General features: G+C 58.0%; 1 protein-coding gene and 1 long non-coding RNA gene across 19 annotated transcripts; one reads left to right on the top strand and one right to left on the bottom strand.

Annotated features, from left to right (window-relative positions):
• The first annotated feature begins 910 nt into the window (after nt 1–910).
• On the top strand, nt 911–24899 carry LOC121019658 (brain-specific serine protease 4-like). Of its 18 annotated transcripts, XM_040459332.1 has the most exons (12): nt 911–1070; nt 2608–2709; nt 3741–3944; nt 4930–9575; nt 15950–16049; nt 17945–18160; nt 20658–20902; nt 21423–21449; nt 21792–21999; nt 22204–22481; nt 23636–23793; nt 24452–24899. In XM_040459332.1, the coding sequence occupies exons 6-12, from the start codon at nt 18075–18077 to the stop codon at nt 24680–24682; spliced, it is 1233 nt and encodes a 410-aa protein (XP_040315266.1). In that variant the 5' UTR covers nt 911–1070; nt 2608–2709; nt 3741–3944; nt 4930–9575; nt 15950–16049; nt 17945–18074; the 3' UTR covers nt 24683–24899. The 18 variants fall into 18 exon arrangements, with proteins under 18 accessions (XP_040315266.1, XP_040315258.1, XP_040315272.1 ...); XM_040459324.1 differs by lacking the exon at nt 2608–2709; XM_040459327.1 differs by lacking the exon at nt 911–1070 and having other exon boundaries at nt 1080–2709.
• LOC121019661 (uncharacterized) lies at nt 9816–19824 on the bottom strand. Its single transcript, XR_005785726.1, has 3 exons — nt 19809–19824; nt 11725–11730; nt 9816–9924 (listed from the first exon to the last, which is right to left on the bottom strand). It is a non-coding gene; the product is annotated as an uncharacterized LOC121019661 (long non-coding RNA).
• Nucleotides 24900–25950: the final 1051 nt, after the last annotated feature.

Genomic DNA, 25950 nt, shown 5'->3' with positions numbered 1-25950 from the left:
AATGAGAAGATTCCATAGTTAGAAATCCGTTTACTGCAAGGGCCTTTTAGTTTACAACAACCCTCCCCACCTCCCCCTTTCTTCCTTTGTTCCCTGACTCGCCTGTGCCTTAACCTTCCGGGGCTGAGGTCGTTGAATGTGGAGTTGGGAGTGAATGTACCAAGCACATCGCCCCGTCATAACAGACACAGAAATCTCAAGTATATGGATAATAGTAAAAAGTAACAAAATTATTAGTAAGGGATACATTTTTATTTGCTACCTTTGTTTTTAATGCGATCTATTTCGGGGCGCCTGAGCAACTCCGTCGGTTAAGCTCCTGCCTTCAGCTCAGGTCATGATCTCAGTTTGTGGGTTCGAGCCCCGCGTCGGGCTCCGCGCTGACAGCTCAGAGCCTGGAGCCTGCCTCGGATTCTGTGTCTCCCTCTCTCTCTGCCCGTCTCCCGCTTGCGCTGTCTCAGAAATAAATGAACCTTAAAACTTTTTTTTTAATGCGATCTATTTAACGGTAAGTTTACAGAATTCGGTTTTTAAGAATGACTTTTAAAGATCGTGAACATCTGACGGCCAGCTTGCAAAATTCTGAGAATGTAACCAGGGGCTCCAGCGTCTCCGGACAAGCCGGTGCCAGGACACCATCGGGGCCCCCCCCCCCAATTTTTGATGGTTCGCATTCGGCCTCTTGCGCGGGGCATCTAAGAGCCGGGAGACTCCGGGCCGAGCGGAGGCACGGGGCTCGCCGGGGCGGCAGGCGCACCGCCGGGCTCCGCTCCCTCACCACGGCCGCGGGGCGGACGCCTCGGCTCCGAGCCCGGGGGGCGCTTTCCCTTCCGCTCAGCGCGGGTCCGGGTCCAGCCGCGCACCCGGCAGCCCCTGCGGCCGGAAGTCGGCCGGCTGCCTTCCCGGCTGCCCCCGCGCGGCGGCCGCGCTTCCGCCGGCTGGGCGTCCCGCGCGCGCCTGGTTTGTCTGAAGGGAAGCGTTTATTAGTCACCGCGCGGGGCTGCTTGTCTTTTCCCGGGTTCCGAGTCCGGCCGGATCAGTGCGGAGGGACGAGGGGCAAGAGCTTCCTCGTGAGTCACCCTGAAGCAGCAGCGCCCGGGAGATCGGGCGTCCGTACGGGGGCGGACCAGGGCCAAGCCCGGCCGGCGGGGAAGCTGGAGGCCTGGGGGCGGGAGCTTCTGCTCCCGGGGCGCAGGCCTGTGTGCGTGGCCTTGGGCAAGACATTTCGCCCTTCTCGTGCAGCACACTCTGCCGCACACGCTGCTCTTGCCCCCCTGGCCCCGGACCCTTGCTCGGGGGCCCGCAGTGCCCCCCGCTCCGGAGACGTTTAGGGCAGCGCTGCCGCCAGCCTGACCGGACGCGGCCCTCCGAGTCAAACGCTGGCTCCCTGAAAATACCGTCGAAACAGCCTGTAGCTAAGACAAAACTGAGTCCGATGCTTCCTTCTCTTGTTCGGGGAGAGCACTGTCTGAAAGGGTAGTTAGTCGAGAGGAGGTAGAGGGGCAGAGTTGGGGTGTTGAGGTTTGGGGCCAGGCTGAAGGGGGGCTTTTGGATGCAAGATTTTTTAATTAGGGTTGGGTGAGGATCGGGTCACATAGTTCAGGGTGTGTGGTCCCGGTGACGTGAGGATTTCCTGAGCCTTGGAGCTTCAACTGTTGCTTAATGCTACCTGTCAAAAGTTGGGGCGGTTTTCAGTGGATTTTTGTGAAGTCGGAGAGTAAGGTTCTTGACACCTTTTGTTTTCCTGGGCAGGTGTTTCCTGACATCATACAATAATACAGTCAGGTTGTTTTGCCTCAGCCATTATGAGTCACAGCCTCCTGTTGTTTGCACCCACAGAAACCCTGTATGTGGTTTGGTTGTGTGTAAAATGGGGATCATATTGCAGGGGGATGGGGAGGAGCTGGGCACGCCCTGAGAAAACCAGGGTCTCAGCCTCTGGTAGCCCAGCAGGGCTTATAAAAACGTCTGAGTCCTGAAAAACAATCCTTATCTCAAATAGGAAAAGGGAGCTCCAAATTGAAATGAATAGGTGGTTATTTATATGTATATCAATAAACAATAGACTAGATTTATTATTAATACGTTATTACTGTCCACAGCCAACTGCTACTCAAAGCACATAGTTAGGGGTGGTTGCATTTACCCTGTAGAGAGATGTGCACGTTCATGTGATTTGTGCCGTGTGGTCAGGGGTTCACAGCTAAGAATGCTCCAGGCTTCTCAAGATGTTAAAACATCCCTGGGGCATTTGGCTCCTGGTCTTGGTACGTCCCTGCTCCGGTGTGTGAGCTCATTTCCTCATCTGTACAGTGGGGAAGACTGTGCTTTGGGCAGAATAAGGAGGAAGTGAGGCCATATGTTAGCCAGCAGTTGTTGGAACTGAAGTCCACAGGATTCTAGAGCAGCGTTTGCCCTCACCGGCATGGGCTGCCCTGCACTTTGTGGGTCTAGAACAGACGGAGGGCCCATAGGAAGCAAGCTGGGAAGGAATGGGAGTGTTAACCAGTTTGGAAGAAAGCAGGAGAATGGAGGTGATATTGACCATTCTCCCAGCTCAACCTAGTTCCATCCATTTCCTGCACTGCTCCCCACCCCACCCACCAGGACAGGTGCAGGGACAACATTAAACATATATAACAACCAGTTTGAAACCATGAAAACAGGCTTGTGGCAGAGGCTTGGAGCCCCCCACCCCCGTCTCAACAGGTATTAATGTTTTTAATTGCTAGAGTTGGTGGGGGTGGAGGGGGCTATGGGAGCCGGGTATTTAGGGAAGTCCCTGTTTAACCTGTAGTTGACATTCAGTTCGGGCCCTATCAGGGCCTCCCGGCTAAAAATGTGCCTGCGTAGGGAAGTGGGGGTTCCAGGTGTGGGGCAGGCGGAGGTGGGGGCCTGGGTAGGGGGCAGATCCTGATCAGGTGAGCCTTCTGTGGTCACCAGAGCAGTGGGGTCTCCTGGTGAGAGCTGGGCTCTACCAGGGAAGCTTCAGCCTCCTGGGGCTCCTGGGCGTTTGAGGGGCGCCCTCGCTGAACTTTGCTAGGTTTGCATGTCCGCCCATCTTAGACTTGGGGAACTCTTTTCCCTTTCCTGTTCCTAGCTGACACATTTCCTGTCCTCTCTCCACACCGGTGCTCCGTCTTTCACAACACCTTGCTGGTGAACTCAGCTTTGACACCCGTCCTTAGCAGCTGGAGGATTAATTCTGCCCTTAAGGGCAAGAAAGACTGGGCCTTCCAACCCTGCCGATTCGAGGGAAAAATATTTGTGTTCCATTTCTTCATGATAAAGAACAGAAAGAAAAAAAAAATCACTACACAGCTCTAGAAAAGTCTTTAGAAAAGAGAGTAGTTCGACAGTACATGTCAGATAAGTTTATAAGCTAGTGATTTTCCTACTAAGAATGTAACTTGAGTGAGAAGGAAAGCTGATGAGAGCAGATAAAAAAGGGCCAGCCAGATGTCCAAGGCCAGATACTCCCCTTGCTTGCTTTTGGCTTCTGTAATCTTGCTTGCCCCCACATCAGCCAGCAGCCAGGAACCAGAAGACTGTACTAGTCCCACCCAACCCGGAAACGCTTAGGTATAAAGGATCAGTAAAACCCGAGCCGGGTGCTCAGCTTTTGGAGGTGACCCCGCTGGGACGGCACCGGTGCGAAATAGTCTTTTTTAATTCCCTGAGTGTGTGTCGCTTGTCTTTTCCTGGACTATCTGCTGTAATATTTTTGGTGCGTTGGCCAGGAAGCCGACAGCCGTGCTGGCCCCTTGAGTCACCACTGTGGGAGGCCACGGAGAGCCCACTCATCGCGGGGTCCTGTGACAAAGGAAGGTATGCCACCACCTTGACTGCGACCCTCACCAGGCCCGACAGTAGTCAGCTGCCGCTGTTTTCAGACGGACTCCAGGGGAGTCAGAAAATTCTGCCAGGACGGGACATCGGATCGGGTGAGTGTCCCCGAGGATCCAGCACCGAGTTCAGGCCCGCCCTAGGACAGGGAAGTCCCAGGTGGAAGTCTGTAGTCTGTCTGAATGTGTGTGTGAGTGCTACACGGTCTCGGCCACGGAGCCTGAGTGGGTCCTACCCTGTGATTCCTTGACAGCCTCATACGGCTCAAGGCAGAGTCAGGTCCGCCGAGGCCTGATCTGAGTCGGGTTTATACTGACCTGCCAATGTGAAGAGGCGTCTGAGTGGGGCGCCTGGGTGGCGCAGTCGGTTAAGCGTCCGACTTCAGCCAGGTCATGATCTCGCGGTCCGTGAGTTCGAGCCCCGCGTCGAGCTCTGGGCTGATGGCTCAGAGCCTGGAGCCTATTTCCGATTCTGTGTCTCCCTCTCTCTCTGCCCCTCCCCCGTTCATGCTCTGTCTCTCTCTGTCCCAAAAAAATAAATAAACGTTAAAAAAAAAAAAAAAAAAAAGAGGCGTCTGAGTACCTGCGAGGAGAGCGGCCAGGTGGACGAAGCGATCCCTTCCCTCGTGTTTGTCCTGCGACACCGCACATCGGGAGGGACCCATCTGGGATACCAGGATGGGGGGGGGTTCCTCAAAACCAACTGTTTTGGAATGTGTGATAAGAATTTTAAAAAGGGATTTTCAGGTGACTTTGGGGTCAGATTGACCCCCGGGAAATTACGAACCCTCTCTGAATTAGAATGGCCTGCGTTTGGTGTAGGCTGGCCCCCTGAGGGCACCCTAGATGTCCCCCCGGTCCGAGCTGTTTATAAAGTAGTTACTTGAGACCCCAGCCACCTGGATCAATTCCCATACATCGATCAGTGGCTGGAAATAGCCCAAGTCAAGCCTCCTTGGGTTCAGTAAAGGACAGTGTAGGGTCTTAGTGGCACGGGCTGAGAAGACCTCACAACAGAAAAAAACGCCCCCGTCCTCGAAGAAAATTTAGACATCCTTCCTTTTCTGCCACCCTATGCCCCCAGAGTCCCATCAGTCGAGGGAGGGGAACCTCGCCTGGCTGACAGTCCACTCCCATCGGTCTCACCCCCGCCAGCAGTCGGTCCGCCCCCACCAGGGACACCTGAACCAGTAGGAAGGTGCCGTAGGTCCACGGCTCAAGGTCCAAGGCCCCAGTGGCAATGCAGATGCCGTTGCAGGAGACGGGTCCGCAGAGAATAGGCCCCGATGGGACCCTTTCTGCTACCAACGGTTCTCCACTACTGACCTCCTCGCCGGGAAACACCACACTCGCCCAACTCTGAGAGGCCGCAGGCGATGATCTTCTAGAGTCCATATTCCAGTCTCAGCGCCCTGCCTGGGTCAACGGTAAGCAGCTTCTGCGTCCCCTTTTCAACACAGAAGAGCACCGACGAATTGTCACCGAAGCCAGAAGATGGCTCCCGACTCAAGCACCAGATGGACAACTAGACGTTGAGGCCTAGGCACGGGAGGCTGTGCCCGAAGAGGAACACAGAAGTGGGAAGGGCCAGACTAGAAAGATACCGACTAGCCTCCCTCCAAGGGGTAAAAGCAGAGGCCAGACAGCCTACCAACGTGGCAAAAGTATCTGAGGTGTGTCAAAAGCCGGAAGAGAGTCCGGCTGACTTCTGTGAAAATTACGTGAAGCCTTCAGAGTTTACACTCCGTCGACCCAGAAGCCCTCAAAAACCAGCACATGGTCACTGCTATGGATAGCCCCATAGTGACATTAGACAGAAGCTCCAAAAATTGGAGGGATTTGGTGGAAAGAACGCCACCGAACTATTGGAAATCGCCAACAAGGTTTTTGTAAATTGGGGCCAAGCTGCCAGAAAGGAGGCGGACAGCAGAGTGAAACAAAAGGCAGCTCTCCTGGCCGCGGCCTTGGGGCGACCATCCCCTGTGGAAGGGCACGGAAACCACAAGGGGCTCAAGAACAAAAACGAAGGGCGCCGCTGGGATGGGGTCAACATGTCTACTGCAAGGAATGTGGACCCTGGAAAAATGAATGGCCCAGCCGCCCAAGAGGGAAACCAAAAGCTTCTACTCCGCCGAGATGCTACCAACCAGAACCACCCGAGGCCGACCTGATCGGTATCCAGCTGGGCCCCCATGAGCCCATGGTCAAAATGAAGGGGGGGGGGGGCAGACAATAGACTTCATGGTCGACACAGGGGCCGAACGCTCTGCGGTGACACACAGGGTGGCACCTCTGTCGGGTCGAGAAGTCACCATCGTAGGAGCCACTGGGATGCAAACCTGAAGGCCATTTTGCCGTCCCTGACAGTGACCTGGGAGGTCACCAAGTAGTTCACGAATTCCTGTATCTACCTGACTGCGCACTGTCACTGTTAGGTAGAGACCTCCTAGACAAGATGGGCGCACAAATAGCCTTCACCTTGGATGCACGGACACAACAGCACCTAAATGAAAAGGCCCAACCCATGGTTTTGTCCCTGACGATTCCACGGGAAGAGGAATGGAGATTATATACTTCCCCTCCCGGGGAGCCAACTGTGGCCCCCGAGCTAGAAGCTGAATCCCCTTCAGTTTGGGCAGAAGGAACCCCCCTCTCATCTGCAAAAAACCACCCTCCCCAATATTAATTGACCTAAAGCCTGGGGCCCAGCCTGTCAAAATATGCCCATACGTGATCTCCTGGGAGGCTCACCTGGGGATCCAGACACTCTTGGACAGGCTACTCAAATGGGGACTGGCAAAACGATGCCAGTCCCCGTGGAATACGCCCCTGCTGCCCGTGAAAAAGCCTGGGACAGATGATCACCGCCCTGTGCAGGACCTAAGAGCCGTAAATGGAGCAGTCGTCAGGCTGCATTCAGCATTGCCCAACCCGTATGCTCTGCTAGGACTCATACCCTCTGAGGCAGGATGTTTCACGTGTCTAGATTTAAAGGACACCTTCTTCTGTCTCCAGCTAGCGCCTAATAGCCAACCCCTATTTGCCTTTGGATGGGAAAACCCTACCACAGGAGCAAACGAACAATTTGCTTGGACTAGACTGCCGCAAGGATTAAAAAATCCACCAGCCTTATTCAGTGGGGCACTGGCATCTGACTTAGCCAGGTTCCTGGGACGGGACCTAGGATGTGTCCTCCTCCAGTACGTGGACAATCTCCTGCCAGCCAGTCCCAGGCGGACCCAGTGCTGAGAGGGAACCAGGGCCCCACTCAGGCCGCTAGCAGAGGTGGGATACCGGGTGTCCAAGAAAAAGGCACACATTTGCCCGTAGGAAGTTAAATATTTGGGCTTCAAAATTACTCAAGGCAAATGGATGCTGCGAGCGGAAAGGAAACAGGCAGTCTGTGCCATCTGGTTCCCACTCCTTGCTAGCAGGTCCAAGAGTTCCTGGGAGCAGCAGGATTCTGTTGGATATGGATCCCAGGGTTCTCGGAGTTGGCCGGACCTCTCTATGAGGCACCAAAGGGGGAAGAAAGGGCACCCCTTCTGGGGACCTCATCAAGAAAAGGTATTTCAAAACCATAAAAACAAAACTCGCAGAGGCCCCGGCCCTAGGACTTCCAGATGTATCATGAGATTTCAGTCTGTTCGTACGTGAAAGCAGTGGGGTGGCCCTGGGGGTTCTTGCCCAGGACTTTGGAGCTTGACAAAGACCAGTGGCATATCTTTCAAAGCAGATTAACTCAGCTGTGGGAGGACGGCCACCCTGTCTGAGGGCCCTGACAGCCACCGCACTTGTGATCAAGGAAGCAGGCACACTCGTGTTGGGGCAAGACCTAAGCTCTGAGGTTCCCCGTGCTGTTATTACCGTGATAGATGCCGGAGGGCAACACTGGCTAACACGTGCTCGGATGACAGTATCAGGGACCGCTGTGTGGTCCCACGAATCAGATCGGAAGCCGTAGAAACTAAACCCTGCCACTTTCTTGCCTGCAGCGGCAGGGCCCCCAGAGCATGATTGTCTAGGGGTCCTTGATGGAGTCTTTTCCAGCCGACCTGACCTATCAGACAGAGCCTTACAAAATCCTAATCTCACCCTGTACACCGACGGCAGCAGCTTCATGGACGCAGATTATGCAGGAGTCTCTGATTTCGAGGTCACAGAAGCAGAGGCCCTTCCACAAGGACGACCAGCTCAAAGAGCAGAACCGTGGGCCCTAATGAGAGCACTAGAACTCAGGAAGGACAGACAGGCCAACAGACACGCTGACTTGCGCCATGCCCTTGCCACTCTACCTGCACGTGGGGCCCTACACAAGGAGAACGGACTTTTGACCACAGGAGGGAAAGAAAGAAAAAATTGGGAAGAAATCCTAAAACTACTGAGGGCAGTCTGGGAACCGAGGGAGGTAGCAGTCATCCACTGCAGGGGACACCAAAGGGGAAAGGACTCTGTGTCGGAAGGTAACTGACGGGCGGACGCCGCAGCTAAACAAGCAGCGGGAGAATGAACGGCACCCTCGAAAATCACGCTGGCCCCGGAGCTGCCGGCTTCCCTAAGGTACACGATCCAAGAGACAAAATGGGCACAGCAGGAAACAGGAGGCCAGACGGAAGGGTGGTGGGTACTTGCGGACCAAAGAGTCTGTGTGCTGGAGCCGCTAGCCCGCCAGGTGGTTCCCCAGCAGCCTGAGCTCCCCCACCTGGGAAGAACCGCCCTTAAAACCTTATCGGGCTGTTACTATGTAATCGCTCGGCTCCCGTCCTTCTGTGCCTCGGTCTCTCAACGCTGCCTCCTCTGTGCTCAAAATAACACCAGACAGGGCCCCACTGGACCCGTGGGAATCCACTGCTGCGGTCAGGCACCCTTCAAAGATTTGGAGGTAGGCTTTACCGAAATGAGAACCGGCGGAGGATACGAATTTCTTCTATTCATCTGCACGTTTCCGGGCTGGGCGGAGGCCTACCCCACACGCACCGAAAAGGCAAGAGTAGTAACCAAGGCCTTGCTAAGGGATATCATCCCCAGATGTGGAATGCCGTGAACCATGGGCTCAGACAGGGGCCCGGCTTTTGTGGCCGAGGTGATGCCTAAAGTATCCCTGGGCATCCGATAGAATTTACACGCAGCCTACCAGCCCGAGTTCAGAGAAAGTGGAACGTATGGAACCAGAGCCTTAAATCAGCCATGGCAAAACTGCGTCAGGAAACTAATTTGCCAGACGTACGACCTCTATCTAGCTCTTCTCCAAATACGCTGTACACCCCGGGCAAAAATCGGATCCTCCCCATTCGATGTCCTCTCTGGAAGATCCCCTCCACTAGTCAAATTCAAGTCAAATTCAAGGGGGACCTGACAGAACTAGGGAAACAAGAATTAAGGAAAACTATTTGGGATACATACATGGTGACGGACAGGATACCTATTTCCCGTGGAATAGCTGTACATCCCACAAACCTGGGGATCCGGTTTGGAGTAAAGATAAGAAAAGGAAGCCACTCAAACCTACCTGGAAGGAACCCTGTTTCGTTGTGCTAACCACGCCCACGGCCCTCAAGGTCGCAGGACTAACTGCCTGGATCCACCATTCTCGAGTAAAGGCGGCCCGCCCGTCGCCTGACAACCACTTGGGATGGAAAGGAACTTCGCGAACCAGAACAGTCCTCTACAGACCACCCTTAAGAGCACAGCGCCGATAAGCGGCCTGCAGCCGACCCCTGAGGGCTCTGTGTAAGCAGAAGCTTGAGGAAATCACCAAGCGACTTCAGTGACCTACAGCACGTCGTTCGCGAATTTCCCTGTCATCCCCTGCCCGTTTCTTTTGCCATACTTGTCGCCATGCTGTCTGCTTAGGGCTGGCCCAAGTTACTCCACAGACGGGCGCCTCAGTCACTGACTCCTGTTAGCCTCCCTCTGCTCACTAGTGTCAGGATGCCTCATTCTCCTTAGGTGTGCACGATCTGAGTTGCGATAGATGTCCTCTGCACGTTGTTCTCTGCCTTTAGAACCGTCGCCCAGCCCAGGAAGGGCCGGCCCCGTCTGCCGTCCCCGTGGCGCGTATCCCTGTTCCTAACCTGCTCTTCTGCTCGCTCCCGCCATGCAGATGTGTGACCTGTTACTCCCCGCCTGTCCCCCAAGGCCCGAAGAGCCACTCTGTGCTCCCCACCACTGGACCCCATCTGTCGTCAGGAGGGCCAAACTTCTGTAACAGACGCACGGGGTTGCACTGCCTGCTACCCCACTCGGCCTCCTACAGAGGCCACTCCTTTCCCTGTGCCCTTCCCGACTCCTGCTCCAACCCTCTGGTCCACAGGGGTCAGACGACACTACCACGTGTCCCTGTGCCACCGTGTACCCCCACGTGCCGGACAGATGTTATACCAGGAGGGTCACTCCCTGTACCAGAAGCAGGAAAACTTACTGGACGGGAAAAATGAAAATGAAACGTTGCTGGGGGCTGCCCGATCCGACCTGCCCTGATGCTCCCCGTGCCTGTTGGGTCATCCTCCGTGGGAACATAAATCAGGTAGAGCACTGGTCTTAGATCCCCGACCGGACCAGATGTTAAACGCAGCTCATCGCCTCCTCAGTGCTACCGATCCTGCCGGCTCTGCTTGTCCGCGGGACCCACCCGTTAGGCAGCTAGTCCGATAACACAGGCCCCTGTAAATGTTACCCTGCTACCAAAAGACCCAGAGCCCTGCACGGTGAGACCTGTACCAACTGGAGTCGAACTGCCCCCAGTGGCTCCCAGTTGCCCGACAGACAAGAGGGGAACAGAGCCATTGGGCATTCTGACCATTGGCCAGTGCAACCAAACTCTTGACAGTCAGGAGCTCAGTCATCTTCCTACGAGCCAAGCCTGGTGTTGACCCCTCCCAGGGCTTCTCTTTATCTGTGGGACGGACGCCTCCCTATGTCTGCCAGCTGACTGGACGGGCACTGTACCCCGGCCTTCCTCCTCGTAAGATAAACGTTGTTCCCAACAATCAGTCTCTTAGAGTACCCGTGGCAGCACATACTCGCTCAAAAAGAGCCACCCAAGTCATCCCCCTGCTGATTGCCTTAGGGATGCGGCAGGGGTGGGCACTGGAGTAGGAGGAACCGTGTCCTCACCCACTTACTGCCGTGAATTGTCCAGGGACCTAACAGACGGCACAGAACGGGTTATCGAACCTCTGGTGGCGTTACAAGCCCGAGTAGACTCCCTGGCAGCGGTAGTCTTACGGAACAGAAGGGGGCTGGGCCTCCCACTGCTGAAAGGGGAGGACTGTGTCTCTTCCTGAACAAAGACTGCTGCTTCTGTGTCAGCCAATCAGGGACAGTCGGAGGTATGGTCCGCAGGTTAAGGGAGCGAATCACCAAACGAGGCAGGAACAGTTCCTCCTGGAACTGTTGGAGGAACGTGTAGAATTGGGCATCCTGGCTCCTCCCTTAGCTGGTCCTCTCCTGGCGCTTGTCACAGCCCTCCTGTTTGGTCCCTGTGTTCTTACTACGCTAACCAGGTTTGTTTCCTCCCGCCTGGAAGCTGTAACACTCCAGATGATGCTCCGGATGGACCGTTCTCGTGTCGCTACGCTCCTTCGGATGGCAAAGAACCCTGGCTGTCACTTTCCTCCCCTCGACATCCGTGTCCAGCAGGAAGAAGCCAGAACGGCCTTTGCCCCTTCCCCCGTGGCAGCAAAGGGCCCCTGGGCCCCCACAAACTGATTTTCTCTAAGTCTGCTACAGCAGCTTGAGAATCAAGAGCGGGGAATGAGAAGGAAAATCGGTGAGAGCAGATAAAAAAGGGCCAGCTGGGTGTCCGAGGCCGGATTCTCCCCCTGTATGCTTGTGGCTTCTGTAATCTTGCCCCTTATGGCAGCCAGCAGCCAGGAACCAGAAGCTTGACTGTCCTAGTCCCGCCCAACCTGGAAGCACATATGTATAAAGGGTAAGTGAAACCCGAGTCCGGGTGCTCAGCCTTTGGAGGTGACTCCGCTGGGCCAGCACCGGTGCGAAATAAACGGTCTTTTCTGTCCCCGAGTGTGTATCGCTGGTCTCTTCCTGGGCGCCGAGTTCTTGCTGTAACGTGAGGAACTGGTGAGAGATGTTTCTTAAGGATTTGTGAACAAGGTGGTTGACGGAAGCATCATATGCAACAGTAAAAAGAATGAATATCCAGTATCAGAGGACGGGCCTTGGGTCACTTACACAATGGAATGTTATATCGTATTAGTAATCATATTATGGATGAATAGTTTATGGACATGGGCGATACCAAAATGTGTTACATTTAATAAGCGGATTGGGGCACCTGGGTGGCTCAGTTGGTTGAGCATCCGACTTCATTTTGGCTCAGATCGTGATTCCAGGGTCGGGAGATCGAGCCCCACATCGGGGTCTGTGCTCAGTGTGGAGCCTGCTTGAGATTCTCTCTCTCTCCCCCCTCCCCCCTCTCCCCGTCCCCCCTCCCCCCTCTCCCTTCTCCCCTCTCCTGCCCCTACCCAGCTTGTGCTCACTGGTTTGAGCACTCTCACTCTAAAATGATAAAGGTGGGGCGCCTGGGTGGCGCAGTCGGTTAAGCGTCCGACTTCAGCCAGGTCACGATCTCGCGCTCCGTGAGTTCGAGCCCCGCTTTGGGCTCTGGGCTGATGGCTCGGAGCCTGGAGCCTGTTTCCTATTCTGTGTCTCCCTCTCTCTCTGCCCCTCCCCCATTCATGCTCTGTCTCTCTCTGTCCCAAAAATAAATAAACGTTGAAAAAAAAAATTAAAAAAAAATAATAAAGGTAAAAAGCAGATTAAAATAATGTAGTAGTATGATAGAAATAATACAGAAAGGGAAAAACAGAATTTGTAGCCTGCTTTATTAAGTACAAATTTGTAAACTGTTTGATTTCATTAATTCATTCAACAGAATACACTAACGATGTAACAGTAACAGGTTAAAAATGTAATTTACAGTGCGCCTGACTGGCCTGATGGAGGGTGCAACTCTTGATCTCAGGGTTGTGGGTTTGAGACCCACATTGGGTCTCTTTATTTATTCATTTATGTATTTTGGTTTCAGGGGTAGAATTCGGTGATTCATCCCAACGGGTGCCCTCCTTAATCCCCGTCACCTGTTCAGCCCATCCCCTACCCACCTCCCTCCTTCAACCCTCAGTTTGTTCTCTCTTTAAGAGTCTCTTATGGTTTGTTTCCCTCTCTTTTTTCTTGTTCTTTCCCCCGGCCACGTGTTCATCTGTTTTGTTTGTTAAATTTGGGGCGCCTGGGTGGCGCAGTCGGTTAAGCGTCCGACTTCAGCCAGGTCACGATCTCGCGCTCCGTGAGTTCGAGCCCCGCGTCGGGCTCTGGGCTGATGGCTCGGAGCCTGGAGCCTGTTTCCGATTCTGTGTCTCCCTCTCTCTCTGCCCCTCCCCCGTTCATGCTCTGTCTCTCTCTGTCCCAAAAATAAATAAATGTTGAAAAAAAAATTAAAAAAAAAAATTTCACATACGAGTGAAATTATACGGTATTTGTCTTTCTCTGACTTACTTGCTTAGCGTAATACACTGTAGTCCCATCCACGTCATTGGGAATGGCAGGGTTTCATTTTTTTTTTTTTGTCAAAATAGTATTTATTTATTTGTAAATGTTTATTTTGAGAGAGAGGGAGAGGGAGTGCGAGGGCCTGAACAGGGAAGGGGAGAGAGAGAATCCCACACCGTCAGCACAGAGCTCCACGCAGGGCTTGGTCCCATGACCCTCAGATCGTGACCTGAGCTGAAGTCAAGAGTTGGATGCTCAACCACCTGAGCCACCCAGGTGCCTCAAGGTGTCATTCTTTGGGATGGCTGAGTAATATTCCATCGTGTATATATCACATCTTTATCTGTTTATCAGTCAATGGACATTTGGGCTCGGCTGCTGTCGAACAGCCTCGCTCTCCATTGGCAAATTTAAAACGAGAGCGGAATGAGGGCGCGGGAAGAGAGAAGTAGGGTCATTCAAGTGGTTGTCTAGCTCACCCAGAGCTTTAGACAAGGGGAGCGGCCCGGCCCCTTGTCTAGTTGTTAACTAGTAGGTTTGTGTTGTGGCTGCTGGCGGTATGTTTGTTCCAGGCGGATGTCTTTGAAATGGACGCTTCTGCGACCCAAAGCTTCGTGTCAGGGACTCCTGTTACAAATACACAGGCTGGCCTCTGCCCCCAGTGCCTGACCCTGGGCTTCTTAATCCCTTGGAATTTCCTGGGTGGCCGGAGTGTCTTCTAGTTTGAGGAGGCGGCTCTTGGTGGGCTCCGGATAGCTCCCGGGCGAAGGCTGGTCACTGGAAAGACCAAACCGTGATTAGAAGCTTGCAACCTCCAGCGCCGTCCTCCAGGGGGCGCAGAGGGGCTGGAGATGGAGTTGAGCACCAGTCACGCCCACGTGATGGGTCTCCATGAACATCCCTAAGGTGTGGGGATCCGAGGCCTTCCAGGTTGGTGAACACATCCACGTACCGGGAGAGTGGCGCGCCCCCACGCCATGACACGGTGGCTCCCGCGTTCGGGATCCTTCCTGGCTTTGCCCCGTGCCCCCCTCATCTGGCTATTCCCTGGATCCTTTATTACATAATAAACTGGTAAACATAAGTGTTCCCTTGAGTTCTCTGAGCGATCCTAGCAAATTCTTGAACCCGAGGAGGGGATCCCGGGAGTCCTGGATTTGTAGCCAGGTCGGGCAGAAGTGTGGGTGATGAGGACCCACCGCCTGGGATTGGCGTCTCTGAAGTGGGGGGATCTCATGGGGCCGAGCCCTGGCCCTGTGGGGTCTGTGCTAACTCCAGTTGGCGTCTGCATTGAGTGAAATTGGAGGACACCCATCTGGTGTCCACAGAAAAGGAGAATTGCTTGATGAACAAAATCCTACATAGCCGGGACCAGACAGCACTTTGCGTCTACAGACAGCTGGTTTTTCCTCTCCAGTTGGATGTGGGCGGGAGGCACGGGGCGAGTCAGGGACGGTCCTAGCCGTGCGGCTGGAGCGCCCAGGGGGATGGTGCCGTTCTCTAAGATGGGGACCCCGGGGGTCGGGGTTCCAGGGAATCTCGAGGTCCCCTACTTGTCCTCAGCACCCAGACTTGGGCTGTGGCAGGCTGCCTCCTGTCTCACCAGGCGCGCTGGGCCTCCCTTCACCCCAGCCCCCAACCCGGATGGGTGTCCCCATCCCAGCCACCGACCTAGGCCCTAGAGCTCTGTGTCCTCCTGGCTGGAGAAACCACACTGACTTACCCAGAAGCCATCAGTCAGCCGTAACCAGCAGCCACGCACTGCCCCGGGGGGTGAGGGGGAGGAGGAACGTAGTCGGAGGTGGCTCTCCACCCCGCGGGGGAGCCGGGGCTGGTTTTCCGTGCTTCCTCTCCGCAGGCATGACGTGGCTACGCGGGTCACCTGGGGGGCTAGTCACGGCTTGGTAGGAAACCCCCAGAGGAAGGGCTAGGAGCACCTGTTAGTCCCAGCTCTGTTACTGGATCTTGTGCAGCATTCACTTCCTTTCCATGAGTCCTTGGCCATGACTTCTGACCTCGAGACTGAGGTCCTGCCCTCTCTTCTTGGGCCATGAGTCACTCCTACATCACCACGAGTACTGGAAGCTGCCCAGCCTGGCGATGGGCACCCAGCGAGTCAGCTCAGCCAGCTTGCCCGTTGCCCTCTGTCCTCCTTCCCAGCAGGCTCCTCTGGGCCCGGCCCTCCCCAGCCCAGAGCTCCCCTCTGCTTCCTGGTGGCGGAGAAGTGCCCAGCCCTTCTCGGCTGGTCTCGGTGTCATGGTCAGAACAGGTTCCAGTGGGTCCCAGGTGGGAGGGGGAGGGATGCCGGAGTGCTGGGGAGTCCAGCTCTATTATGAGCTGGTCAGGTGGTGGATGACGCTCAGGGACATGCAGGGCAGAACCTCACAGTGGGCCGTCCGGGGGTGGGGGAAGGCCTGTTTTGTGGCCTTTGGTGGTATGTCCATTGTCCCGTCGTGCACGGCTGGTCTCAGGACACTGCTGTGATGTGAGCTCTTGCAAACTTCCCACCAGCTTCACCATCAGCTCCTGCTAGCCAGTCGGAGCCCTTGTTAACACATCCCCGTGATAAACGTGCAATTGTTTTTTTTAAATAGGCTCCGTGTTCAACGTGAGACTTGAACTCGGGACCGAGATCAAGAGTCGCACGCTCTACAGACTGAGCCAGCCAGGCGCCCCAAACATGCTATTTTAAAGGTAAGCAGGCAAAGCAGAGGGGGTTCCAAGTTTACCTGGGACCAACTCTTACCCACTAGGCCAAGTTCTTGTGCATGGAGAAGGGGGGCAGTAGAAGGGTTTTCCACCAACCAGAGAAGCCGTGTGTAGCCTGGGAAGTTGGGAGTGGAGGTGAGGGGTTCTGGACCCCAGGGTGGGCCGTCCAGTGACGTTTCTGCAGGAGGACTGACCACCTTCCTCCCCGGAGAGTCCCAGCCCAGGCCGATGGGTTATTTTTCCATGAGAACCATAGGAGTCAATAGGGGAAAACAGGATCAGCTCTAAGAAATCCAGCGTACGGCCAGCTTTTCTGAAGGAGGGATGGGTTGTGGATAAATCCGGACTGAGGAGGCTGTGAGGAAAATGTGGGGCCCGGGGTGTGGGAGCTGGGCTCGGGTGAGGTGGGGCTCCGAGTGGGACCTGGGACCTGAGACGGGGTTGGAGCCACTTTGGACCTAAGTCACCAAGAGGCAGGGAGCACTGTGTGAGAGCTAGGAGAGTTCGGGAGTGTGATTAGACCAGGGGAAGGGCATCCCCAGTGATGAAGCCGCGGTCAGTGAGCAGTGTCCTCGAGTGTCCCCAGGGCCTCATTAGTGCCCAGAAGACCTCGCCCGCAGACCAGCACAGCCTGATGCTGCTCACGGGGCCCTAGGCGCCTCGCGACCACCAGCCCTTCAACCCGAGCAGCCCTTGCTCCCTCGGTCGGTGGTGGCAGGCAGGGCGGGGCCGACCAGTGCTCCTCACAGATGGATAAACTGAGGCCGGGCTTGGAGGAAGGAGCCCGTGTTCGGCTGGCCCCTTGGGGCGCTCTGCTGGCTCGCGTGAGGGCGGCTGGCACAGCCAGCCCACGGCCGGGGAGACCGGGGCACGGGCGGTGTCGCAGGATGGGCTCGGGTGGGCAGAGCCACATGCAGCTGGGGGGCCACTCTGACCCGGGGGGCCCACAGGTGCCGCCACTTCCAGCGTTCACGAAAGAGGACATTCAGATTTTCTCCCCCGTTCTTTCATGTGGAGAATATGCCCGATTTGCCGTGGTGACCATCCCGAAGCGCCCGCACGGGTCCGAGGCGTTGACCACCTGCTTCAGCTGCACACCTTTCCAGCTTCCCCGAGCACTCTGCCCCCGCCCCCACCCCCACTTCCTGTCTCTGGGCTTGCACTTGAGGGACCTCGTGGAAGTGGAACCCTGCAGTATCTATCCCTTTGCGCCTGGCCCTTCACCGAGCGTGACGTCCGCCAGCTCAGCCGCGCTGTGGCCGGTGTGGTAGCAGGTGTGCAGCAGTCCGTCCTTTCTGTGGCTGAATGACGTGTCTCACTGGGTGGAGGGACCACGGCTTGCTTATCCCTTCGCCCACTGATGGACATTTGGCTGTTTCCTCTCTGGGGCTCCCGTGCCTAGTGCTGCCGTGAACGTGCGTGCCGGTCCTGCTTGGGCGGGCACCCGGGGGCAGGCCAGGTGCCACCCAGCACCCGCCATGAGAGCTGTCAGCCCCCTCCCCACACCCCCCGGGGCACCTGGTGGTCCGGCGGCCTCTGCCCCTGTGCCCATGAGCTGGTTGATCCCTGGCCCTGGAACGGCCTCCCCACTTCTCCTGCCCCCGTTTCGTCCCCTGCACAGGGAGGCCCACTGGGTGGGGTCGGGCCCCCTCGGTCCCCGTGCCTGTCCTCTGCCCCAGCTTGGATCTGCTGTCCCACCTGGCAGACCCTTTGCTCGCACCTTCCCCGGGGCCAGAATGACCTCTGACTACACCTAGAAGACTCGGCTGGAGAGACCGCCATCCTCCCTGCCCCCGTCCCCCTCCCCGTTTGGTTTCCCTGTGACTCTGTCATCCGTCAGACTAAACGACTGATGGATGGTGTTTCTCTCTCTCCTCCAGCGTCCCCAGCGTGCGGGCAGGGGCGGTCTCCGGTCTGCTCGCCGCTGTGTCTCCAGCACGCCCAGGTGTGAAATGGCGTTGGTGTGCCACTTCGGGCTGAGCCCCGCCAGCCCCAGCCGCCACTCGTGCGATGCGTCCGCAGCCCTCTCCGTCCTGCACAGCTCGCTGCAAATCATCGGTGGCCCTGCGATGGTGTGACAGGCACCGGGTGGCAGGGTGGGTGGCAGGGTGGGCACCTGGTGCCCAGGTGAGGACATGCCCAGCCGGCACTGCTGGTATGGCTGCAGCATCCAGTAGGCGCTCCGTAAATGTCTCCAATGGATGTCAAGTCACGCCGGGGCCCCCACTCTCTGGGAACTGGGGAGCCGGTCTCTGGGGCCCTTGCTGAGCCCTGGTGCCCGACAGCCTTCACTGCCTTCTCAGGTCTTCCTGTGGCTCCTACCGGGTCCTTCTCCTGGAGGCCCTCTACCTGGCCACCCTTTTTGGGGACCAGTGACATATCAGGACACGTGTCTGTCCCTCGGGTGACCTCGGCAGTGGCCCAGTTCTCAGGAAACGTAATAGGACACTGGGGAGGCTGCATTCTGGGACAGCTGGTCCCTGGCACAATCCTCCCGACACCTTGCCACGCTTGTTTATTCATTCAGCAAACACCCACTGAGACCCGGAGTGCACCAGGGCCATCCTAGATCCCCAGGGTGTGCTGGGCCACCTGACACTGCCCCTCCCCTCGGGGCGGGGGGAGTCACAGCTCCCAGCACCCAGCCTCTTGTGGCCCTCCAGGGGCCCTGCCCGCCTCCATGCTTCCCCACACCCCCTCCCCCGTGCTGAGACTCCTTCACCATCATCACTTGCTCACCTGCCTCCCACCCCCGGGGAGATGCCTGCTGCCCAAGGGTAGGACCTGTGTCTTATCCGTGGTGCCCCAGTGCCCAGCATGGGATCTGACATACAGCCGTGGCCCAATAAATGCTTGTCGAGTGAGGCCAACCACCTTAGTTTCGGGAAGGCAGCGGTTTGGGGGAGCCTGGGGCTAGCCGTGGAGTAGAGACAGCCCAGGGTGGTGGGCAGGCGGCGGGGTGGGGGGGCACCCACAGAGCCTGCCCTTCACCTTTGCTGCTTGGCATGGGTGTTCTCCGGCAGCTCCCTGCCCCCGGTCCTGGGACAGAATAATGCATCAGCTGGGGGCTGTTCGGGGCTCCTGCACCCCCACCCTTGGCTTGTATTGGGGCGGGATGGGACAGGGGGCTCGCCCTGATGAGAGGGGGTGTCTGGCTGTAGTTTAGCCCCGAGTTGCCTCCTGCCCTTCTAGCCGAAGCCAGAAGGGGGCAGTAAAACACACCAGCGATCCCTTGTGGCTCCGGGGAGGTGGTCGGCTGCAGGCTCCTGCCACCTCTCAAGGCCCCAGGGTCTGAGCGGGGACAGCACAGGGGTCACCCCTACCCCCAGGCTGTGGGGGAGGAGCATGTTGGCCAAGCCGGGGCGCTCCAGAAAGGCTGAGGCGGTCTGCCCAGCGGGGTGCGCCGAGTGCCTGCCTGGAGGGCCCCCAGCTCCTGCCAGCACCCTGTCCTGCGCCCCAGCCCGGCTTCCTCTCTTCTCTGAGCCCCCCTGCCCGCGTCTGCACGCCTCTCCACTGCTCCCACTTGCCCTCCGGGTCGCCGCTTTCTGGGCGGTCTTCACCTGCAGCCCCGCCAGGGTCAGGTGCCTCCCCGGGCCCTTGAGGCCCCGGCCCACACCCCTCCGCTCCTAGGACCCTGGGTGAAAACCATCCATCCCCTGGATCAAGATCCCTCGGGATCTACCGGGTCCGGTCCAGTCTCCCGCCTCCAGATTGGGGTTCAAATCCGGCTCTACGTGTCACCACGAGCCTGCTCGCCCCCAGCCTCAGTTTCCTCAGCTTCAGAGCGGGGGACAGTGAGGGAATTTGAGGAGGAGGGTGTGGCGAGGCGGGGCACCTGGTACACTCTCCTCCCGCTGTGTCTCCCACCCCTTCCCGGTGCGAGGTTTGTTGATCGTGTGAATGAGAGGACGAATACGCAGTGGGTCTAGGACCGGAATCCGTCTGCCCTCCTTCTGGGGGTGGGGGACCCCGGGGCAGCACCCACCCGGGCTCCCTGCTCCTGCATAGCCCAGCTGCCCTTTGACCCTTAGGCGTGCAGGGGCCGGGCCGGGCTGTGGGAGACGGTACCCCAGCCCTTCCCAGGCAGCCACGTCAGTCGGCCACCTGGGCACCTGCCTGGGTTTCCCCGAAGTCCAGGTGAGGGGTGAGTTGTTGGGCACCCGAGTGACAGGACCCAAATGACAGGTGGCCACTGGGGGCCTGATTCATGGCTTTCTGGGAAGTGGGTTAACGGAATCCCAGGGCCCAGGGCCTGGTCAGGCCTCCTGGCTGAGTCACAGTGGCCCCTGGAGGAAGGAGCCGTTACTGAGCCTCTGGGCAGCCCCGTGTTCCCAAGGCCCCGGGACCTCCCCACGACCCCACACCCTAAGTCTTCCCTTCCCCACACAAACTGGGGACCATCCCAGTCAGTGTCAAGGCCACTGGCCTGCACCACTGGGCCTGGGTCCTGCTCCTCCAGAGGCCAGATTCTGGGCCCACAGCTGGAGCCCAGGTCCTGGGCCCCCAAACCAGTCCACTGCTGGTGGGGGGTGGTAGGGATCTCAGCCAGAGCCCCCACCTGGGCCCCCTTAACGGCCCATTTCCTCCCCACAGTCCCGCCCCACCTGTGACCTACAGCCTGGGGTGGCCAGACCGAGCCACTCACTCACTCGGGGGACTGGTCCAACGGCATTCCACCTCCCGGGATAAAACCTGGGGTGACCTGTGGGGAGCTCTGCACACAGCTCTCCCAGCCGCGCCCGCGCCCCCACCGGCCATGGTGGTTTCCAGAATTCCCCCGGCCCTGGGTGGAGGCTGTCTCAGGATCCTAACCCCTCTTCTGCTTCTGGCTTCTGCAGGTGAGTCCTGAGGCCCCTCTGCGCCTCCCTCCTCTGTCCCCCACGGCCACCCCCTCCCCTCCCCCTACTCAGCACTGGCCCTCCGGGCCCTGCCGGGACCCAGTCTCCCCCTCCCCCTCGTGCTCGCCTGCTCTCAGCCACGTCCGGTGGCTGCCAGCAGAGGACTGCAAGGAGGCTGCAGTCCACCGCCTCCTCTTCCCTCCCGGCTCTTGGGACCATGAGTGTCGTTACAGGCCTCAGGCTCGGGGGTTGAGAGGGTCTCGGGCCGGGGCAGGTGTGCGCTCCCCCTCTCTCACTCCCCCCCCCCCCCACCCCGTGAGAGGTGTCAGGCAGGTGGGATGGAGTCCTGGCTCAGGTTGCCCGACAGGAAGCTGGTGGGAGGTTAGGGCCCCGGCTTAGGGCCGAGCCTGAGGCTTCCGTCAGCCCTGCCCAGGCTCCGGGAAATGCCCCGCCCTGGAGAGACACCCCGGGCACCGGGGCTCCTCTCTGCTGGCCTGACCCTTCCTTCTCTTGCCCTCAGCCTCCCTCCGTGCTGCCAGGATACCTGGTGAGTTGGGGAGGGGGCCCTGGGGGAGGGCTTGAGGGGAGGGGCTGCATCTGGGTCTGTCTGTGGGGTAAGCAGATCAGAAGGGGGCGGTGGGGCCAGAGGGGAGTCCAGCGGGAGAGGAAGGCAGGCAGCAAAGAAGGCCCAGGAGGCAGAGCAGAGACTCTGACTCGGAGGGGAGGGGCCCAGGCAGCGGGGGGAGCACCAGCAGATGAGGGGAGACGGGTGGCCAGCTCGCGGGGAGGGACAGGAAGAGAAGGGCCGGGGAACGAATGGTGTGGGGCGTGGGCAGGGTAGGATCGTTGTGGCCCTTGGATGACAGAAAATGTGACCCTCGTCCGCCAGCACCCCCAGCTTGTGGGAAGCCCCAGCGGCTGAACAGGATCGTGGGCGGCGAGGACAGCACTGATGCCGAGTGGCCCTGGGTCGTGAGCATCCAGAAGAACGGAACCCACCACTGTGCAGGCTCCCTGCTCACCAGCCGCTGGGTGGTCACTGCTGCCCACTGCTTCAAGGGGTGTGCACGACCGGTCCCCTCCACTCGATGCCCCAGGTTTCCTGCCCCGGACCTGGGCTCCCCACTCGGCACCAGCCCCCGGGGCCTTTGTCTGGCCTTGGGGCCTCTCATAGAGGAGAGCGAGCCTGCTTCTGTTTCGGGGCCTTCAAACGCATGTGGTCCCCCAGACACTCCCTGCCTGACCCTTCCCCACCACCCCTGGTTCCTGGCTGACCCCACCCCCTTTCCTGTTTCCCCCAGCAACCTGAACAAGCCGTCCCAATTCTCTGTGCTGCTGGGGGCCTGGCAGCTGGAGAACCCTGGCCCCAGGTCCCAGCAGGTGGGTATCGCCTGGGTGCAGTCCCACCCCGTGTATTCCTGGAAAGAGGGCTCCCGTGCAGACATCGCCCTGGTGCGTCTGGAGCACGCCATCCACTTCTCTGAGCGAATCCTGCCCATCTGCCTGCCTGACTCCTCCGTCCGTCTCCCTCCGAACACCCGCTGCTGGATCGCAGGCTGGGGGAGTATCCGTGATGGAGGTGCGGCTTTTCCCCTGCCACGTGGCCAGGGGGTGGATGGGGACAGAGGGTGGCAGACGCTCAGAGACACAGGTACAGTGGGCAGCAGAGGTTGGAGCCAGAGGCATAGCAGAAGGAAAAAGACAGACTCTTCTTGTGACGACAGGGACGGAAGAAAAAGTGAGCCGCGATCCAGAGGTGTGAAGTCCCAGAAACCTAGGTGGCCAATTTTAGGTCCTTTCTAGTTAAAGGGTATCTTGGCTATGTTCTGAGGGAACAACAGCCAGATCAACGAGGCTATTAAGTGATCTAGGAAAGGCTGGAAGGAGGCCTGTATGGGGCCTGGTTGAGTACATGAATGTAAAACAGCCCTGAGATTCCAAAGTGGGAACAGGCACCCCCTGGTGGCAGCATGCCATAATTGCAGGCAAAATTCCCAGAAGGAAGTAGGCTCCATAATTGGACAATATAATTGTCAGACCAAGTCTGGAGGTCTGGAAAACATCATCTAGAGACACAAGACAGATAAAGTAAGAGGCAGAGAAGCAGAAAAAGGTAGGTGGGTAGATAGATAATGGGGGTGATAGAATAGAAAGATAACGAGTAAGCAAAAAGTGTCAGAAAAATGGGATTTTAACCAGATTCCAAAAGAAATCAAGGGAAATGACACCAGGTGTCTGGCAATCCCACTGAGTCTGAGGTTGCAGACAGCCTCCCCATCGTCATCCTGCAGGGCTCTTTTGAGAACTGGAGTTATGAGCTGGGGAGGGCCTACAGACCAACCCTAGGGCCTGCAGTCCCCCTAAGGTGTGGGGGATTCCTCGAGTTCCAGTAACGTTCAACATTAGGGGATCGTTTACTGCACCCTTCCTCTGTGGCAGTCCACTTCCTCTGCTGGAGACAGTAGTGGTTGGGGCAGGACAAGCCGGGACCAGCAGTTCTAACCGTTTTGTGGGCATCAGGGGACTCGTTAAAGGTTCAGAGTCTCACGCGGCTCATTCACGTTCGGACCCAGTAGGTCCAGAGGTGTGCAGTGTCGGAATTTGGGTTTTCCTCAGGCATTTGGGAGTCTGACGGAGTTGATCCATTAACCTTTGAGACTTGCCTCTGAGGGAGAACGGAGGGGCAGCAAAGAGAGGGCTTTCCAAGCCTGACCCTGTCCTCCCTGCCCCCAGTGCCCCTGCCCCACCCCCAGACCCTGCAGAAACTGGAGGTTCCCATCATAGACTCAGAAGTCTGCAGCCGCCTCTACTGGCGGGGCGCTGGGCAGGGAGCCATCACCGAGGACATGCTGTGTGCTGGCTATCTGGAGGGGCGGCGGGACGCCTGTCTGGTGAGCACCTGAGTTTTCCCACTTTTGTCCCGCTGAGCTCCACCGCTGCCCCCCCCCCCCCCATCAGCTGAGACCTGTAAGTGCCCCTAGACACCTGCAGAACCTGGCCTCTGCTTGGCTCAGTCATCCATCTGTTCGGCCACGTGGCCACGCACCAAATGTGTAGTGAGCATCTTGGGCGGGCCAGACCCCACTCTCTGGGAGCCTGCCTTCTCCTCAGGGGGTTCCCATGCCCTGGTCCCCACCAGCTCCATCACCATGGTGGAGGGCGGCAGGCTGGTAGAATGGTAGCACCCAGGCTTGGACGCTGGAGGGTCCTGGTTGCAATTCCTAGTCTGCTGCCCACGGATGCCAGTCTGGGCAAGCCAGGGCTTCCCTCTGAGCCTCGGTTTCCTCATCTGTAAGGCAAGCAACGGTACTCCCTGGCTTGGGGGCTGTGAGGGACAAGGTCTGGCACAAAGTGTTTCTCACCAGAAGCGAGCCTGAAGGCCTGTCCAGCTTAGCCCTCCCGGCCCTAGTGGAGTCACAGTACCATGGGGGGTGTGTGTGCCCCCTTGACCCTCACCCCAGGGAGCCGTCCGTCCCCCCACTGTGTAGGGTCCTGGGCTCTGCCCAGCCCTGACCCGCGTGGGTCCCTAACTTTCCGCCCTCTCCGCAGGGTGACTCCGGGGGCCCCCTGATGTGCCAGGTCGAGGGCACCTGGCTGCTGGCGGGCATCATCAGCTGGGGCGAGGGCTGTGCCGAGCGCAACCGGCCCGGCGTCTACATCAGCCTGGCCGCCCACCGCTCCTGGGTGATGAGAATCGTGCAAGGGGTGCAGCTCCGCGGGCACTCACAGGGGAGGGGGCCCGCAGGGGAAGGCGCGTCCTCCCCGAGGGGCCCGCGTTAGGGACCCGGGGAGACGCGGCGGCCACGCCGTTGTAAGTAAGCCATCCGCCTCCGGGGGGCGCCCGCGTGCCGGCACCGAGCGGCCTCGCAGCCCGCCCGCCAGCGCGAGCGCCTCTGTGTGTATGTATATACATGTTAATAATTTTTACAGTTATTTGTACCCCGCCCTCATATCTTATTTATTCCTCCAATTTCAATAAATTATTTATTCCCCCGTTGCTGCTTTCCTAGGCATGACATTGGGAAGCAGGGTACGCTTGGGGTTAAAATGGGGGCAGGTCGGGATGAGTTTGGTCGCCTGGCCAGGGACCCAGGTGTCCTGTCCACCTGCGTTTCAGTGTTCTGACCCCTGGCCTTTGCACTTCCTTTCTGTGCCCCCCTGCGACCAGGAAGAAAGGAGGCAGGAGGCCAGTGGACCGGCTCTGCCAGTGGAAAGGGGGAGTGCTGGCTGGGGGGCGGTCCAGGCCCCCAACCTGCCGGTTGTGTTTCCAAAACTGGGCTAGCTGGGAGAAGCCCGCCCCTATGAGAGTGGGATGTCCCCTCCCTCCCCTCAGAACCAGGCCTCCCGGATTTGGGGCCTCTACACCCCCAGGAGCTGGCTCCGGAGTGACTCAATGCCAATTCTGTGAGTCCTCCAACAAAGAAGGGAGCCAAACAATGAGACAGCAGGTCCCCAGGCCCTGCTACACCTCGGGCTTGAGTCACCTGGCCTGTGCCTACAGCAGGTGGGACCAAGTCCCAGGCTACAAAGGGATCTGCCCACTTCCCCGCTGGCTAACACCCCCTTCCTCCAGGACTGCCCTCCCCGCCCCTTCTGCAGCCCAGGCCCTAGCCTCCTGGACCAGCCCTCCATCCCACCCCCGGCCCCACATCTGGAGCCTGACCCAGCCCACCTGGGATTCCCTGCAGTGAGTGAGATATGCGGACCCGGGCTCTGTGGTTGACCTGAGACTGTGAATTTCACATAGTTCACACAGAGAGATTCATTCTAGGGTGCCTGGGTGGCTCAGTCAAGCGTCCGAATTCGGCTCAGGTCATGATCTCACGGTTGATGAGTTCAGGCCCTGCATCAGGCTCTCTGCTGTCAGCACAGAGCCCCCTTCCTATCCTCTGCCCCTCCCCCGCCTCAAAAATAAACGTTAGAAGAAAAACATTAATTCTAGAGTGAAGAGGTCCAGTCCTGCTATAGGAGAGATGATGGCGCTCTGCTTTCACCGTGTCTCCAACTGGAAACGCGACGTGAGTCTTCGAGAAGGCAGCGGCGGGCAG

Source organism: Herpailurus yagouaroundi, unplaced genomic scaffold (genome assembly GCF_014898765.1).
Source record: "Herpailurus yagouaroundi ecotype Mexico unplaced genomic scaffold, PumYag 222, whole genome shotgun sequence".
NCBI lineage: Eukaryota > Metazoa > Chordata > Mammalia > Carnivora > Felidae > Herpailurus > Herpailurus yagouaroundi.
The sequence above is the reverse complement of the archived record's forward strand: the minus strand, read 5'-3'. Positions and strand labels throughout refer to the sequence as shown.

Bases quoted from the DNA above. Each gene is read 5' to 3' on its own strand.
- LOC121019658 (XM_040459336.1), top strand. From the start codon at position 18,075: ATGCGTCCGCAGCCCTCTCCGTCCTGCACAGCTCGCTGCAAATCATCG. The intron at 22,000-22,203 runs GTTTCCTGCCCC...TGTTTCCCCCAG, and splicing joins CCCTCCACTCGATGCCCCAG to CAACCTGAACAAGCCGTCCC. The intron at 22,482-23,635 runs GTGCGGCTTTTC...CCCTGCCCCCAG, and splicing joins GGGGAGTATCCGTGATGGAG to TGCCCCTGCCCCACCCCCAG.